General features: G+C 39.2%; 1 protein-coding gene across 1 annotated transcript in view; it reads right to left on the reverse strand.

Moving 5' to 3' along the window:
- Positions 1–19255, reverse strand: part of PTPRM (protein tyrosine phosphatase receptor type M) — a 423056-nt gene that overhangs the window by 330404 nt on the left and 73397 nt on the right. Inside the window, exon 2 of the mRNA XM_088524079.1 lies at positions 955–1077. Coding sequence (XP_088380205.1) covers positions 955–1077 — 123 coding nt within the window. The remainder of the gene's footprint in view (positions 1–954; positions 1078–19255) is intronic.

The following is a 19255-nucleotide window of genomic DNA, read 5'->3' on the forward strand; positions in this document are numbered from 1 at the left end:
TTCCCTAGTAAATTATGAGACCAGCATAAAGCGGTTGGTGTAGTTATTAACAGAGGAAATCCTATGGTGCTGCAATTAGTGATTTTCAAACATGGTCTGCTCATTCTGGCCATTCTTTGGCGGCAGCCATTGCATGAGGGGCAATTTCTAACAGCTGAAAGGAGGCTCTGAACTGTGCTACAGGCATCCCAGGAGTTGGTGTGGGGGAAACTCTCTAACAAGCCCCCAAAATATCGTGAATTTTTGAAGAAGAAAAAAAAATGGATACATTTCTACACATGTGTAAGTCTACATGTTCATGTGGGTGAGGTGGTAAAGGAATGAGTGTATTGCTCGAGTAGGTTTATAGTTCAGCATAACGCATAACATAATAATTGTTGCTATGGAATTGGGAATTGGGTTCAACTGCACATAGTGCATGAAGGACCTTCATTAAAAATATTATCACAACAGTCTTTCAAATGTAAGTAGAACATCACTGAAACATTTTGTTGCTGGGTACTTCTCCTCTCCTTTTTCCCCTCATACTCTTTTCACTATTCCTTTTCAGAACACATGTTGATTAATATCTCTTTCAACGTCTGTTTTTAATACCAAACACCATCTTTGTTTGAGCTCTTATGATTCCTTTTGAGTTTTCCTTTCATTTAGCTCTCTGCTGGTTTCTAGTACTACTTCATATTCATTTTCACACAATCATCGTGTTTTCCTTCTGCCTTCCCAGATGAGCCCAAGCTTCTATTTTCTGACCTCTGTGATTTCAACACAGCATAATAAAATCTTTACTTTGCAGAACATCCCTCCTTATTTGGATGTTTTAAGAAAAAAGCTACTTTGAAGACCTGTGTTTTACAATTAGCAAAGAGATTTATGGTAAATCATACCATCAAGAAATGCCAAATAAACACAAAAGCTAATATCAAAGAGAAAGTAAGTGAAATAACAGAAACCTACCTGATGGCATCCACTGATCTGTGGAGGGCTTGATCAGCGTGTTCACCTGATCCCAGTTAAGGTCATCGTCATCGGACTGACTATAGCCACAGGCAGTAAAAGGCTCCTCAAAAGTGCAGCATCCTGCAGGATAAACACACAGGTGAAAATTAAAGCAGCTGTGCAGATTACAGCCAATGAAACTACAGTCTTAACAAATTTAATTTGTAATTTTAAAAGATCCCTCAATACAAGTGATTTTACAGCATGTATTTATTAACCACCAGTTTCCGAGATGGCGTAAGACTTTGCGCCCCAGAAAGCAAAACCGCAGAGATAGAAGAGCAATTACAGTCTTTCTCTACAACACAAACATCACATATCATCAAAAGTAAGAAACCAAAATAAAAAGCAGTCAAACCCCTAGTACACTGACTGAAACACTTGACAATTTACCCTCTTCCAGAAAAATAAAATAAAATAAAAAAAGAGAAGCAACTTTTTAGAAGAAAAACTAGAAGCTGGGGAAGATCTTTTGTTCCCATTCTCTTTCAGTTGGGCAGAAAAGGGTTACGTGTTAGAAGTATTAGATCAGCCCACGGTGGGGTGGGGTAAAATCGAACACCAGGAATTTGGAACAATGAAATCTAACATTATCCATAGGGAAACTGAAAAGCTCTGCTTCTTTCCCTTGGGATATAATAAAATTGTTCTATCTTTCTTGTATTGTTCTCTCCTAATAGGAGGGTTATAACATAAGGTTATGAAAATCTGTGTTTTCTGGGTTTTCGTCTGATGTTTGACATTTTACTCCAGTGAAAAATGACATGTTTTCTATTCAGAAAAACAAGTGAAATTCTAGTCATGAATACTTCAGTCCATATTAAAGTAAATTCTGCAGCGGTTCCAAGAAAACTGAGCTTTGGAGCTATCCATCATTTGTGATATCTATCCATACATACAGCAAACAATCTTGCCAAGCTTTATTAAAATAGAAAACAAACAAAATCTACATAACAAAATAACTTGAAAAATCTAAATTCTTCCCTAGAACATTTTAAATAGCATTACAAAATACCTAATGAGGAAATCAGGAAACCATACAGCAATTAATTATACCTTACAAGTTTCCTCCAGCTAAAGCACAGCCTTCCTAATAGCCATTCCTCATTTATATTTAAGGTCCATGACCTGTATTTTGCAAGCATACAATCATTAATGAAAATTGTCTTTGTAAGCAACCACTAAATAATTTCATTTTCCCCTTACATCGCCATCTATACGTATTTGTTTTAATAAACATGCCATGTTTGCCCTATAGGCTTGGACACAGGTCATCCTACACTGTTTTCTTTTCTAAAATATCTTTTTATAGAAACTCTTCATTAGCTGCAGGTATGTCAGGGAAATTAGCACTTCTGGATATGGCATCTTTCTATATACTTTTAAGTGCTGAAGTTTCAATTAGATATTCCGCTGGGAATAGAAAAACCATTAAGGAACTTGCAGTTCTAAACTCCAGCATTTCATCGCAAAGGCAACAACAGATTGAAAATTATCTCCCTCCTGAAGTTAAACAAATTCAGAAATTAAAAATAGATTTGTTTAAAGCACTCCAAATGATATCTGTTACATTTCTAAGAGGAAGTCTTAGAATATTAGGGAGCCTTTTAGACATTTGTTCTACTGCTTGACTAAATATTACCCAGTACTGTTAAAATCTTCCAGGAGTTTTGAGACACAAAAGTAAAACAGAACTTTCCATACTTTTAAAATATTCACAGAGATCTTAAAAATGGCATACATTAGAGTTTACTGAGTTCACTGGACTGATAAACTTATGGAGTCGCTTAATACCTCTACCTCTGGTGATAACAAGCCATAAGTAAGTTTAAGGTATTTTCTTGATCAAGTGCAGAATCTGAACCAAGTACTGTAAAATGCCCAGTGCTGGCAAGAAAAGGGAAGGGTCTGTGATTCCATATGGTTATTAAAGGCTTCTGTCCTTTAGGTTAGAAGTGGCCAAGAAGATGGATAAACAGAACAACAGATGATGAGAAGGTTCTATGTGTCCAGACCGTTTCTCTGCCAATATGGAACTGTATTCTCACTGCTGTTTTTCATCATCACTTTTGTGAGTCTATGGCTAGATTACCCTGTCAGGATACTTCATTTTTTGATTTCCTCTTCGCCATTTATATCCTTCAAAAATTCTCAAATTTGCTACCTTAATTTCCTTGAAATGAGTAATCTTTACTGGCCACATAAGCGCTCAAAAGCAGCTTTTGAACTCCTCGCCACATCCTCCCAAGCCACCCACCACAAATCAATTGTAACAACCAGCTAAATTACTACAAGAAACCAAACTGTACAAGTCACCTGTGCAGAAAGTTGATCAGCAGATACAAAATTGCACAGGTATGAACTCCTGTTTTTTTCTGTGGTCAGCAATGAGGATAAGATTAATGAAGGCAATTGCACAACTATGGCTTCTTCTGAAAGTGTTCTATAGATTGGAAGAGTGTACATGGCATATACTTGAGCTGCAAGTATAGAGAAGTATATAGACGGCATAAAAATGACAAGGGAGGGACATCCAACTGGAACAGCAGCAACAACAGCAACAAAGCTGAGCCAAATTAGCCTAGCAATAATTAGTACAAACCAAGAAGAGTCCTATTTGCTTCCTGCTCATCTTTGTGTCCTGGAGATTCTGGCATTCATACTTGACTGTATTAGGAAGATGCTAAAATGTTTCTGAAGTTCTTCAGAGATGGGTCACAACAGTTGACAAACCCTCTATGGGCATCTACCCGTGCCCTCCTGCCTTGGGTCCTCTGTAGCGCTTCCCTGGCTTTCTGTCCATGCTGCTTTTACTGAACGAGTTTTCCACTCCATGAAAGATTAGCCACGTATGCTATCAACAAGCATCTGAAATATATGTAAAAATCTGAAATATTTGAAATCTTCATTTTTTTTTACACAGTTTGGAAACACTAATCACCACCAAGTTCGGGGGTTGCTCATTTTTAATGCTTATTAAAATTTATTTTAACAATTAAAACACATGCTGCTTATTTACTTACATCAGAGTTTCTGGATTTTCATAATAACAATAAGGGTGGACTAAATTGATCTTCCTTAAATCATATTACTTTTGCTGATGATGGAAAGAGTAGGAATATTTTTTAAAAAAGCTCTATAGCTTAATCAACCAAAGCAATTTCCCTGCATGTTAAACTAGCATTAAATCTGGACAGCTGAGTTGTATTTTAAAGAATGATTCTTTTTAGGCTTAGTAAAACCCTGAATATGTATCCTGTTAATATTATTTGGCTTATTCTGCATTTTATGGGTATTTTTGAGAGGTAAGATAAATCGAATTGACAAACGTACAAGATGCAATGCAGCCTATTGCAACCTGTAGTTCGTTCACATACAGTTACCTCTTTAATTATCATTGAATTTAGTTCAATATAGCTATAGCACTGTCCAAACATATGTTCCCATTTTCATTAGGTTAATTTACTGTAGAACTCAAAAACCTAATGAGCTTCAATATGGGATAAAGTATACTCATTATTTTTCCTTATGTGAGTTGAGCTTTACTTAAAGGATTCTGTCTGATATAGCATAACTGAGAAAATCTGTCACTGAGCATTCTTTGAGTTAAGTGACAAAAGCCAACGTAGGAAAAGAGCTTCAAAGTTATGCCTGACACTTTGCTTTATTCCCGCAGGGTTTATATACTGCAAAGATCTCAGATCAATATGTAGTTTTTATCAAAAATATGCTGCCAAATCTACAAGTGTTGAAACTTGTAATGCTTGTGAGTATCAATGTTAGTATTGGAAAGGAATTTATATATGTAAGCTTAAGGCAGATATACAGGCTCAGCACTGAGGCAAATACATATTTTTATAGAAAAAGCCTATGGTTTCTGATCTGCCACAATATCATGCATTCTGTTGCAGAATAGCTGAGCTCAAAATTCGGGTTTACTGAAGCTAACATTATATTAGCATTCTTCCTTATCTCTTTTTAGAAAGATTTTAAGTGTTGTTGCATCTGATTTTTCAGTTTTATACTGGATATGTGTTGACTAACTGTAACTAAATACAGCTGTTCGCTGGAACAGAAGCAAAGGCTTCAATATCTGACCAAAAAGCTATCTTGGGCTTTGGCAAAGTAGCACAAGTGCTTCTATTAGGGAGTGGATATTTCTTTCTGTCTATAAAAAGGAGCTTCTGTCAAAAGGAAGATGATGCCATTCCTCAACCAACGAACAACCCCTCCTAGCAAACATCAGTTCATCCAACACGAATGGACCACCAAGGCAAATCATAAATGAAAGAAGTGGAAAGTGTGACAAAACACTATCTTTAAGCTTCGCTGGCCTGTGAAGGAGTCGGCTTTCACCCCTGAGAAGGACTCCCTCCCAAGGAAGATGAAACAGCATTACTGGGTTGCCTTGTGTTTCCTTTTGCATTTTTAAAAGTTTACATTTTTGGACAACCATCCTACCTAGATGCTTGCATGACAATTAATAAAAAACGTTTTGAGAAACACAGCACTAGGTACCACAGCTCCTGGGCTCCTGAGCTGCTGAATCAGAGACTAAGCAATGCAACTGCTCCATTAGGGGCTGATAAGAAGTCACAGGGTGGAAATGAAAGTGCAATTCGAAATTACAAACTGGCTAGCACAGACGATTTTTAGCATAAAAAATTGAAAGTGCTATCTCTAAACTGATGTGACACGTCTTATTTGCTGCATTACTTCCATTACAGATAAGGTGATGGCAAAAATTTTTCTAATACAAAAATCTCCACATCTGTGAAATTGATAAATGGCTGATCAAAACAAAACTTCAGTTGAACTAACATAGCTACGTAAACAGCTATTTTCACAAATACACTGAAAAAGAGGACATAATGCCCTGTCTGGAATCTCCTTTGTATGGAGATGCAAGTCTCTAGCTGCCCTATATATATTGCTGGTAGACCATGACAAATTAAACAGGCTTGCCAGTCAGGCTAGTGCAGAAACAGGTAGCAAAACAAACTCCAAGAGCCTCAAAAGTGTGCAAAGAGCTGCCGCACACCCGCAGGGACACACGTGCACACCAAGGGCTCCTGTCCATGCTTCACAAGGGGGCTTTCAGCAACGGGCCTAGTTCTTTTTTGAAAAGGAACATTCATATTTTCTCTCTAAATAGGCCAAGTTTTTCATTTATACTATAGGAAAGTGTTCAGAACTATAAAATAATACTGTATTCTAAATTGCTGGTTGAAAGGTCTGAATAACCATGTGCTGCATAAAGTCAAACCAATTTAAAATAGTATCTACATTCATTTTGTCAAGTCTGCATATGTGTGGGGGTGATGGAGAAGAGCAAGAGGAAATAGACTTTAAAATTTAAGGAACTCTTCAGGTTGTGGGTGTGCTCAGGAGCTTGCAAAAAAAATGTAGAGGATGGAAGATGTATCTGGAAAAATCTCATCATAAGCCAGGGTAAAGGTGATGAAGTAAAAGGATGTGGATGGGATTTTGCAGCTAAGAAAGGCCAGATACTAATTTTGGGCATAAGGGAGAATTTGACAGCTGGAAAATGATATAAAATTGTGTTAGGATAAGGGAAGAAGCTAGTACGGGGTAAGAGTTCAGCAAATTGTGAATCCAAGGACCAATTTTGACAGTATCGTAGGTGATAACAGTACATAGAACGAACTCAGTTTCAAATAAACTTTTCAAGTTGCTATTTATGAGACTTCGAAAGCTCATCACATGTTCACCAAAGACTTAAAACAGTTCCCTCTCCCTCCCCTGATTACCTGACACAAACTATTGGTGGAAACGACTCCAGAAACACGTCGGCTTTGGTGACTAACATCCTGCAGAGCTGCATTCTAGAATAGACGTAATGGCCAAGTCTGCCTTTCTCAGGGAATGTGCCCAAACTTAGCCAATTCTGTGTCTTCTGAAAAAGCAGTGCCTCATATTGAGAATAATTCAAGATTGAGGCTCCTGAACTCGGCAGTGAAAAAGGAGAAAAGCCCTCAGAAAGGAAACTCTCTCCCCAAGTCTGTTTCTAAGCTCGTTTCAGACACCAAGACACAGAGACACAGCAGTCACTAAGGATAAAAAGAAAATACTGAATAAAAGCTCATAATATAAATACTGTCTATGTCGTGTGAGCAAAAGATACCCATATTATCATGTTTTCTGCATACCAGTTAATATTACAAGGCCCAATGGAAATTGTTTAGAAAATCTTATTTTGAAAGGTATTACTAAAACAATTTTGCAAAAGCCATTTGGATTTTATGCTCTATTAATAGAGAAGGCTATTTTGATCAGTATTAAAAATACTAGCTGGTCTTATAATAAAACAAAAGTTAACACTACTAAAAAAGATATTTTTCAAACAAAAGCAATAACAGATGCTGTGAAGAGGGTATTTTTTCATTCCTTTTTATGAAGATTATATCTTTTTAAGTGTTATTTTAATGCTTAAATTGAGTTCCTCATTAGAGACATCACTTTGTAAGTGTAATGAGTATTATTATGACAACAATTATTTGAAAAGAAGCCTTACAAGAAAAATCTCCATCAAACGTAAAGTATGTACTATGGAAGGACTATTCAAGAACGTTGTGGTCATATAAATGCATCTCTAAACACTTTGGTTTGTATATATACAGAAAAAAAAAAAGGCTTAATGAAAAACTCATCGAAAAATGAAGAAACACACCATGCCAAATTTAAACTGAAACAATTAAAATGAATAATCAGGAAAAGAAATTCTGACCAAAGCATATTTTCTGCCAGCAATGAAACATATTACAGTGCTATAGTGGTAACTGCCTTGATATAAAGTAAATGAATATCCATGCAATTCGTATTAAAATGAGCAGTTTCTGGCCAAAAACTAAAACCATATCCGAAAGGTACACTGGGCAATTAGAAGTCTGATTTGTAACATATATTTAACCCACAGATGTACAGCTTATTAAAAAAAGAAAAGATAAAATGGTAAATACCAGGTGCAAAAGTGAGATGGATGAAGTACATGTGTTTTGGAACTATCCCAACCTGCAGAATTCTGGAGGGTGGCCAAAACCACTACAAAATGAATAAATAAGAGACAGACATCCCATATGCTTTGTATACGTGACAACATTGTGCTTCAAACTATAAAATCCCTTGTGTAAACTGCCTCAAAATGTTTCAGTAAAAAACTACAAACAACAAACCAAGAATCTTCTTCTAGAAGAGAATTAAAAATTCAAAAAACATTCTGGTAGTGGAAAAAACCTTGTGAGAAAAACAAAACTACAACTGAATGTCACTTTTATACAACTTCTATTATCCAATTCACTTATTTCTATTGCTACCTGATATGAATGTGTAAATCTCCACCATTATTAGGTGTGTAAAAGTATTCAATAATCTTGATTGCCACAGAGAGGAGATGATAGGAAAAAATGCCCGGGAGTGCTATTATTTGTGTGTTTACTTCAAACGGAGAACAGCAAGGACATGTAGGGTAACCAACATACAGATTCCAGTTATACATACACACTTTTTTGGACAAGATAGCATGCAGCAGTTCTTCATGGATTTGAAATGACATCTCTGCGTTGCAAAACTGCAGTAAAAACTCAGAGCGTCTTTTCTTCAGTCTCTCTCTGCGGAGACAGAAAAAGAAGGGCAATTTCCAGTCCTGCCTCGGGACATCACATGAGGCGGCTGCGATCCTGAGGCGGCAGCCGGCAGCACTTCATCTTTCTGTCAGCAGAGGGACAAAACACGGGCCACGTGGAATCTCTTTTCCACTCAGCAGGTGTGTGCGATTTTTAGATTTGATACCAGAAGCTGTCTCTACTAATTTCACTATTTTGTAGAATCTCTCTATCCCTCCCTTGCTTGGCTTTGTTGCAATTTTACCTTCACTCCTTTCCGTTCACTTTGTCTAAAACGTGCCCAAGCATACGCAGCTGGAATTGAACAGAAAACATGTAAACAAACTATTCTTTCTTTTTTTCCTTCTTCTTTTTTTTTTTTTTTTTTCGATTTCATGTTCTCCATGAGCAACCAAGGCCTAATGGCAAAATTCTCAATTATTTCCTTAGGTAAAATGCTGTCCTGGTGTAAAGGGTAAACTCCAAATCCACTCACGATTAATCTTTCATTATGGTGCTTATGGGGGACATAAGTGGTTGCACTGATGCACTGCAGAGAGGCGATTTCAACAAGAGTAAGGGGAAAAAAAGCCTCTTTTTGCCTTCAGCAGCTCCACATTAGTGTCACTTTGGTGATTAGTTATCCTAAGAGCTGGTTATCCCTTTTCCAGTTCACTTCACCTAAGCACCTCAGAAGCTCCACATGCCCTTCAAACACCGCACAGAAGAGCCAGCACGAACGGTACGAGCGATACTGAAGGAAGAAATGTCTATAGTGGAACGGGGCACCTTTCCTGAGGCGAACCCCACCGCGCAGGCAGGGCGCACAGCCACCAAGCCTTGAGCCACCGACAGCTCGAGGTTGTCACACGGGTAAAATTCAGCTGCGAATCGGTGGCCCCACAGCGAAATTCTAGACACCACAGAGAGACTGCGGGCACAGTGTAAAATATCCTCAAAGTGAGCCCCAAGATTCATTTTTTCCCTCAGCTTCCACACTGTTTGCTGACGGCTCATATTGCCCATCAAGTTAACAGACAGCGGCAATAAAAACAACCTGTTGTCTCACACTCAGTCTTGATAGCCAAGTGATTAACTATCATTCCACTCCACTATCAGGACACGCTGAGCTGAATACCTGTTGTACTCCTGTTTTTCTGCCGTTGTCAAAAAACCACTGTAATCTCCTATTTATCTCTATATAAAGGCATTTCAGTGAGAAGCCTGACAGCATTCTCCTCATCTGCCAGTTGAGCCTTTAAAACGTATCTTCACCTTTACACTCTTCAAGCTAAAAAACACAAGTGTACTTGAAGCTCAATCATCCTCCCTGGTGCTGCTCATTTTTAATGAGCCTCTTGTCTTTACGTCTCCCTGCAGACGAGATCCACAACGCGAGTGCAGGTGACGTGAAACCAATGCCTGGTGCTTTCCCAAACCCCCATCGTTTTGAGCCTGAAATCTTCCTGCTAACCCCATACGGGGCTGACGGGCCATTTCAGTCGAACCTGATTTCGCTTATTTATCGCAAGCTCCTGCTTAGACGCTCTGCAGTGGATTGCACGTGCACACAGCCTTGCGTCGAGCTTTGAACTTTAAAAAGGATTTAAGCAGTCAATCTCAATATCATTATAAATCCAACTGCATTACTTCCCTATTGTGAGAAAATAAAAAGTTTGAAGCTTGATGTCATGGGTAATCTTTCCATTTGCTTGATGAGTTCTGCAGTTGTTACAGAGCACTCCGTGTATCCTGTTAGATAACAACATAGTAAGCCTGGATGAGAAATCCAGACCGCTCGCAGCACATTCCCAGTTTTAAGTAAAGAAGACAGGCCACGTTAGCTTTGCTGCTCTCATAGGCTTTTCAATTACGCTACAAATAACGCCCCCCCCAAAACCCACTAAACATGTCTGCACAAAGGATTCTTAAAATACTTTCATTAAATTAATAGCGCTTACGATGTATTCTGTGTTTCTTCTGCCCGATGCATCAGAAATCCAGACTTGGACAGAATATACTGCAGATTATATTCTCCTTCCTAACAGATGAGGACATAAACGGAAGAAAAAAATGGACGTGGCATGTTGGTGTTCATAGCGTTAGCTGTTTTACCGCTTTGCAGATGGTATTTTTGCATAAGAATTTTAAGGGAAATAAACAGCCCGTTTAATTAGATGATAAATTATGCTCTCAATTTTGACTTGGCATTTGAGGACGAATACCAAAACTGAACTTTATCCATAGAAATAATTATAAAAGAAATGCTGTCCTCTCTACACCTACTGAAAAAAAAAAAGCAGTTCCCTCCCCGTTTTTTAAATCTACCTGTTTTCTGCCATGCTTGTCTTCAATTAAGCTCTCCTTTCACAGAGACAGTATGTTGATCATTTTGTTTTGCTTTTTAAAGTTACTGTGCATCCTTTTTTCCACGTGTGACTGTGCATGTGTGACTGTGGTAGGCCGCAGGTGCATCCCAGCCCATTTTGGTGTAGGATATTTCTCCAGCTACTTGGTCAATATTTGAAGAAACTACTCCTCTCTGTTCAGGTACCTGTCAGTAGGTGTCTTTACGTCTGGATGAAAAAGAGGACGAGACCTCTGGTCTGGAGTTTTTACCCGGGCTGCTCAATGAATTAACCTGTCGGAGGTGCCGCGGCGATGAGGCAGCCAGAAACCTCCAGCCGGCAGCTTCATCACACGCGTAATTAGTTCTCCCCATCAATAACGCCCCCGGTCCTCAGCAACGCCAAGCCCGAGACCCAGGTCTGCTTGTTAAATCCCGGCAGCACAACAGGCTTCCACTGTGCCACAGGTATAAATAACGCTCTATTTTTAAATACAGTGAGCTGCTGCTTTTTCTTTTCTTTTTTTTTTTCTTTCATTTTCAGTCATTATCTCTTGCAATAAATTGTGCTTTATTCCATTCACCACATCTATAACCTCCTGCCAGAAGGAGGAGAAATAATTAATTTTTGAAACCTCTGACATTTTCACAAGGTCTGATCAACTATAAAAAGAGACCTGAATTTGAGAGTCTTAAAAGCGCTGCTACCGCACGCCAAGCTTACGTGACCCGAAGAGTGAACTCCTGCACCTCCCAAGCAGCAGAAAAGAGCACTGCCACCACTCTATCTGGATACAATAATTACCTCCAATTCCTGCTCGTAAGAGAGTTAAGTCAATACTCAACTCACTTAAATCTTGTGAAGAAACGCAAAGACAAACTGAAGCTTCATGTTTTCTAACCTTGGAGAAACTGTTGCAACTCCTGGATGTGAGCGATTGGGGCACCCATGCACCAACCAACCCATAGACTGACCAAATTATTTTTGCTTTCTATCGATTTCTACTCCACACTTTACAAAGGGGGTATTTTTCTACTTAAATACTTACTTTCCATTTTCTGCTTGAATACTTAATTTTATTATTGTAATATTTTATTAGCAATTTCATTATATATTCTATTTTTACAGTATATTTACTTTATATATTTATATATATAGAGAGGATACATATGATATCTTCATTAATTTACCTAATTACCTAAAACAATAAATAAATGATCTCGTGGAACAGTTTTCTTCTTATTTAAATGTATGCTATTTGAATGCTTACAAATGCTAATAAAAAGCTTAGTTTGGCCTTTACTTTTTTCAAATCTGCCCTAACTCTGCAGCGGGCGCTACAAATTGTGCACCAAGTGTCAATGCAGTCTGAACGTGGGGATATTTCAGCAGGCTGTGACACGCTCACAGATTACTCTGTCATCACCTGCTCTAGCCCAGCGTACTACACAGCCGTCAGGACTTCACATAATTAATTCCTACCTGAAGCACAGCATATCTTCCAGTGACACATACAATCACGGACTTTAAAGATTTTAAATCACAGAGATGTCAGAGACACCGAGTTAACTGCATTCTCGTCTTTCATGATCTTTCTAAGCACTTCTTCCATGGCCTTAACTCTCGATTCTGTTCAAGGGGGGAGGTTTATATTTCTGCTCTCGGGGATGCAGGCCTCCATCATCCTCTCAGCCAGCCTGACCTCCTCCTGCAGTTCCTCCGCTCTCTGTGGAACTAGGAGCGATTGGCCGCAACAAAAACAGCTTGGAAAAGCAAAATGTTATCTGCTCACAATAAAAGCATTCAAAAATAATAGTTCAGCACTATAAATCAGCGCATCTTTCATGTTTTTTTTTCCATGTTTACCCTTTCCAGGAGTTGGAGGAATATTCAGAGTTTTTTCTGATTTTTTTTTTAATCTTTCTTTACAAAATGCTTCTTTGTCTCCACTGGTGGTGGAGGGATCCCCATGATTAATCTCCCCTTTATCACTTGAGCAAAAGCTCCTAATGGTTTACAGCCCTCCAAAGTATTACTCTGGTGAATTAGCAAAACAGCTGTCTCCTTTCAGCTTCAGGCTGGGAAGCTTGTTATTCTCCTACAGCCGTTTCCTGGTATTTATTTCAAGATTATATATCTATAGCTATTGTGTTCTTTTCCTGTTTGTCTTCCCCTCTTAAAAAAAAAAAAAAAAAAAAAGTAGTTTTCATACAGAAGAGAGCACTCATTCCACAATTTACCTCACACCAGTCATTTGTGACATTACTCTATCTCAGTATTTGTAGGCACTTAACAGAGCCACATGTTTCAAAGGAAATGCCCGCTTCAAGACTACGTCAGTTGAAAAATGAGCTACGTTGCTGTTAAAAACTGCACCTACTCTCCGACTAAATTTCTTTAGTGTCAGCTTCCAGTCACTCAGGCTTAATAGGCTTTTGCCTGCGATACCCTGTGAGTCCTCTCAATTGTTATATACAGTCAAATGTCTCAGATTTGATTCACTAAACAGAATCATGTGGCAGGCATTAGGTGTTTCAAAGAGGCATTTCCAACTCTCAGTGGTTCAGCACAACCCCTCTGCTGAGCTCCCTCAAGTTCGCCATCCTTCCTGAGCTGTGACGAACTACACCACTCCAACGACATTATAATAATGCCGGGCACTCCTCTTGCTCCAGATACTTTCAGTAACACATTTGAAAACAGGGCTTGCAAGCTTTTTCAGTGACTCATTTCTTAGAAGTGCTTCCTTAGGCTGGAGGCACGTCTTGGTCTCCATCTTGCGCTCCCGCCTTCCCCATCATTTAGCTCTCCCTCTGATCACACCTTAGCAGGGCACCAGCCCTGTTGACATCTGCAAATTTTATCTCTCATCACTAATAAAAAGGTTAAACAACACCATGGCTAAAATTAATCCTCAGGGGACCATCACATACTCACCAGTGATTACTGACCTCCTCTATTATGCTGTTGAGACCTATTAGCCAGATTTCCTTCTTTTTTCAACACACTTGATATACCCTTTGTTGATTCTGCATCACTACAGTTACTAAATCAACATGGTGCATGGCACCAAATCAAACATTTTACAAATGTTAAACGTCACATACCTTTGAAAAGTCGAACTTGTCCTCTCAAGACAGCATGTTAACTTCAGTATCAAGATCTTTTTCCCATAACTTTGTGTGTTGACAGATGACGGATGATCAGTGAAGAATTAAAGGTATGTTAAATAACTGTCAGCTATTCTGCTCTTTTTCATTGGATCAATGACTTCTTGACAGGCCTGTAATTACTTGGCCACCCTATTCATTATCATGAATGGTCATCCCATTTGTTAACCCCCTATTGTTACCAATTTTGCATAATTCCTAACTCTTTTTTTAATGTTATCCCTCCCTCCTTTCTTCCTCACATTCTCTCTATTTTTTCAACCTCTTTTACTTCTTAAGATCCTGTTTTGAGCAGGGAAGACAAGAACTCACAGGAGGGTAGGGAACCATTCCCAATGATGACTGGATCTTCCTACGAGACTCCCCATGGAGGCTGAGCTCCAGGATTGCAGCACTTCTGCAGGAAGCCCAGCCGGGAGGGCTCAGTCACAGGCACAAGGTGCCACGGAGCTGCACACACATGTGCAGCCACCAAGGCCGGCAGCTTCTCCCTCCCACCAGCGGGCGAGTCACATCACCCTCCGTCATCGGCGCCGTGCCATCGTTCTCTGTGTTCTCAAGGAGAAAAACAGGCAATATAGCTCACCTGGAAAGATTAAGGTTGTTCTGGGAAACGTGGTATTTTGTTTAGAAAGGTCCTGATTTGCAAACAATGGGGCCACAGAAATAAAAACGAGTTTGACAAAAGTAAATAAGTGACTGAACAAACATTCATGGAAACAGGAAATTCTGTGTGCGAGATTTTTTTTTTGAGGGAGGTTTATAATAAGCTTTTGTTATATAAGATTGAGACTAGGAGTAACAAGATGGAAGGCCATTTTCGACTGCATTGATTTTTTTCCTTAAAAGGTCATCTTATAGATGCAGAATTTAAACCATAGTTTAAATAAACAAAAATACACCCGTCTTTCACAATTGGGGCAGTACTACAAATTAACAGACATTCTTTCCAAAAAATATACGTCTCATTTATAAGAAAACAAGTTTCCCATACTCCATACATAAGTTGCACTTAGCCATATTTTCATGGTATTCTTATGTAGTTTCTGTTTCCTCTTTTTACCCTCAGAAGGTTTCTGAGAGGAACCAAAAGCAACGAAAAGCAAACAGAGCGACACTGAATTCATTTTTCTCATTTTTGCTAATGTTAGCTATCATCTCTTAGGACATACTAACCTTTCACGTTTCTAAGAATGTATTTTAGCCTGATTTTAAGTCTCCAAAGGCATTTAAGGCAGGTGCAATACTGCTTTTTCTCTTGTGCTTTTCAATGATAAATCAGTTTGTAAATCTTAAATGTTCATCAGCACTACGTGGAGCCACCTGACATACACCAAACTAGAGAAATCTTGAGGTCTCTTCTGCTACAACAGACAGTGGCTCCTGTGAAGGCCCAAGCGAACAAGCGAACGGCGACGCACCGAGCGCAGGTTTGACTGTCTGAGAGCGGCCACAGCACTGGCTACACGTGAAGAGCGTCTCAAGATAAGGTCTCAGGGCGACACGGCTATGGCAGTTCTCACAGATGGTTAATCAACAAACCACAAATCCTGCACTGAAAACTGTAAATCCTTGCCTTTAAGGCCCATCTCTCCGTAATCATCTTTGCTTATCTTTCACTACATTGCCAAGAGCCCCTAATTAGTATCATCTTAGGCTGCCTTTCACTGCCCCTCATCCTAATCAGCCGGCTAATTACTTACACATATCTCTGTGTCATGCCAGAAGATGCTTTTAGAGATAAGACGAGGGCACGGAAGGAGTCCCATGCTTCACGGGCATGGAGGGCAGCCCCAAAACAGCCCCCAGGAGCCTGGGAGCTGAGCGCGGGTAGAGCCCATTAGCTGCACACGGGTAAGGAAGGCAGCTGGAGCTGACAGGCCACAAAAGCCGAGGATGAGAAGATTGAGTGGAGAAGAGAAGAGAGAGGCTGCTGGAGGAGTAAGGAGTATTCTAATAACGTAGCCAGGAATGAGGGTTTGGGTTTCCGACGGACTGTACAAAGGAGCATCAGCACATGCTGCGGCAACTGATACAGCGGATGGAGAGGGTGCATAAAAGGGTTTTCCAGGAAGACAAGGCAAGCACAGATCTGATTTTAGAAACGTTAAAAAGGAATACATGGATACGCTCCTGGATGGTATGCATCTCTGAGGCAAAAGAAAGTCAAAGATACACTCCCTGCAACAAGATTAACAAGCAATCAAGGAGCGTGGGTAGCCATAGTAAAAGGAAACATGGAGACAAAACTACTGAGGAGGAAGAAATTGCAGCCCCCCAACGTACGTGACACCTCAGCATAATGATGGTGGAGATAACCCAGGAAAGATGAAGAGCACTGGATTAGGAACAAAACACCCCTCACACTCTTCTGTGAAGAACAAACATCATGGCAGGAAATAAGAGAACGAACAACTAGATGTAAGAAAGTTTAAAAAAAAACAGTTTTCAAAACCAGTGTACTAAAATTATTAGGCTTATATTCTGTTTAGGGAGAAAAGAAATGCAGTACAAGCATTAAAAGATATTTTGGGTAACTTAATAAAAATGCCACCGTGTGGAAATATCGGAGAGATTTCTATGCATATTTTGAAAGTGCCAAATAACTTTGAAAACTTCTAAAAAACACACAAGAGCATTTCACTGACAGGTAGTTACAATATTGCTAACTCGGTGTTCACTGAACAGCAGAGCAAGTACACCAAAGGCCCTTAATTGATACTGAGGCAAATCTGTGGGGATGGCATTCTCCTATTGAGATGAAACAAAATTATGTTAATTCAAGTTTATGGAGCTAATATTACTGCATCAAGGAAAACTGGAAATTCAATACCCAAAAGTTGTGGTTCTGGCCTGTTTTAATGAGAACGCTTTGCATCGCGCCCTAGAGCAGGAGAAATTTCAGTGCTGCATTACAGATTATGAAGCCATTTGAAAACATAAACACACGATTTTAGGACCATTTGTGTTCAGCACAGCCTTCCAGGAGAACCCCGAGGGGGTGTTTTGCCCAATGCTTTGCTGCATCTCGTGTTTCTGGGGGCAGACGCGAGGCTCGCTGAGGCCCAGCAGCAGACTGCGCTCACCCACGGCTAGCTAAAGCAGAGAGCCCGGCAGCGCTTGGATCTGTCAGGTTTCATTCCCTCTTAAAGCCAGCACACCACAAAGATGCAGCCGCGCCGCTGCTGCGACGTGTGGATGCGGAAACCGCAGGTGCGGGCCGGGCCCAGCAGCCCACGCGCCGTCGCGAGGAGCAGGAATATCGCGAGCCCTGGTGATACCCTCGCCGCTGCTTGTACAGAACCTCCACAGTGAGCAGCGTGGTCCAGAAGCCAATACTCACCCTACATCGTTACACGCCATGGCCTTGGGCCCAGCATTAGCGAGCCGCGACGTGTTCCTTTCCTATGACAATTTCTTCCGGAATACTAGAACTCAGAAATATGTGTTACCTTTCTCTATAACTTACTGAACTATAAATCTATGTCTAAATATGCAAAAAAACTATCTTTCTTACCTGATCACTTGCCTTTCACCTCTATCTTTTTTTTCCCCCATGAAATGGGAGAAATTCTATAGCTTGGCTAAATTTCCACACCAGCAACATACAATATTTTACTCATAACCTTGGAAGATCAAGAAAGAAACTGAGGCACTTGCCAATCCTAGGGGTTATGGATGTTTATGCTTGCAGTACGATTTATCTCCAAAACTTTAGATATCTAACTGAAATGACTAAAAGAGAAGATCAGTTCCCTTAAGATCCTGGCCCCCAACCATGCAAATCAAGGGAGGAAATGGGTTTGACTACAGGGCAGTTCAAATTTACAATACCACTGCTTCCAGTTCATCTTTCATTGTTGCTATTTATGTGCTAGACATGTATTAACACTTTTTTTTTTTTTCTGTGCAGGTTTGTTTTTAAAACAGTTTGGAAAAATCTTCAGCGCAAATTAAATGTTTTGGAACAAATGTCAAATCTGTAAATGAGTGAACAGCAGCAATAAGCAGATAAAAGAAGATGAGACTTGCCCAAATTGATTCTCCAAATCTGTTAAACAAAAGTTGTTAATACAATTTAATTCACCCTAGAGTGTAGTTAAATAGTTATGATGGATGGCAGCGTGTCTTAGTCTTTTCCATTTGTTAAATTATGATAGATGAATTATGCACATTACTAAATTTCCACTCGGTCTTTCTGTTCACTGTCCTTGTTTCATGAAAAATATCTAACCAACAAATATTCTAAAACCATCTCCATCAGAACAACACAACATGCTATAAATATGATTAAAAAAAAAAAAAAGTGGAGACCAAAAAATGTTTCAGACTAAGTTCTTTGACACTGAGGGTGACAATAAAGATAGTCATAGTAGGCATATAATTTAACCAACATGCTTGCTACCATCTCTGTTTCTAAGCAAGTTCAGCTGAACCTGCACTTCATGAAAATGTCTGTGTTACAGCATTGGAAGAGGGAAGACCTCAATGAATCATAAGTGCAGAAGTTTCAAGCATTATTTCTTGAGCAATTAGCTAATAGAGTTACATTTTTAAAATAATGCAAAAAAATCCATAGAAGATAAACAACATATACTTCTGAATATAGTGGTTTCCTAGAAAATCTTATTTGAGCAGCTTCGTGGTAGTTGTCAGAGAATATGTAACACCTGCACAGAAACTCCCAGGAGGTACAATCTCAGTCATTTTCATATGACAAAACCCCAGAATCTTAAGCAAAAAAAACAAAATAAAAATGTATACTGTTTAATTTGGAAACTGTTTTATCTTGCAACAATTGCTGCATGTCACTTCATTTGGCTTTTACTCATTTTACTGTTCTTGCTCTATCAATATGGTGTTTCAGGAGAATGTTTATTTTGAATGATGCTCTTTAGCTGAAAAGTATTTTTTTGTTGATTTTGTTTTGTTTTGTTTTGTTTTTAAATCAGAGTTGTATATTGTCTTGAGGTCAGGAATTTGTAGGAATTTGTAAAATGAAAGTGGTTTCCATAAGACTTTTGGAAGGAAAGGACAGCATAGGTCTCCATATGTATCTGTGTATGTATTAGCAAGCTGTACTGCATCTCAAGATGCCTGACACATCTGACAGTGATTA

Source organism: Tinamus guttatus, unplaced genomic scaffold (genome assembly GCF_059628265.1).
Source record: "Tinamus guttatus ecotype Peru unplaced genomic scaffold, ASM5962826v1 Tinamus_guttatus_pri_ptg000203l, whole genome shotgun sequence".
Lineage (NCBI taxonomy): Eukaryota > Metazoa > Chordata > Aves > Tinamiformes > Tinamidae > Tinamus > Tinamus guttatus.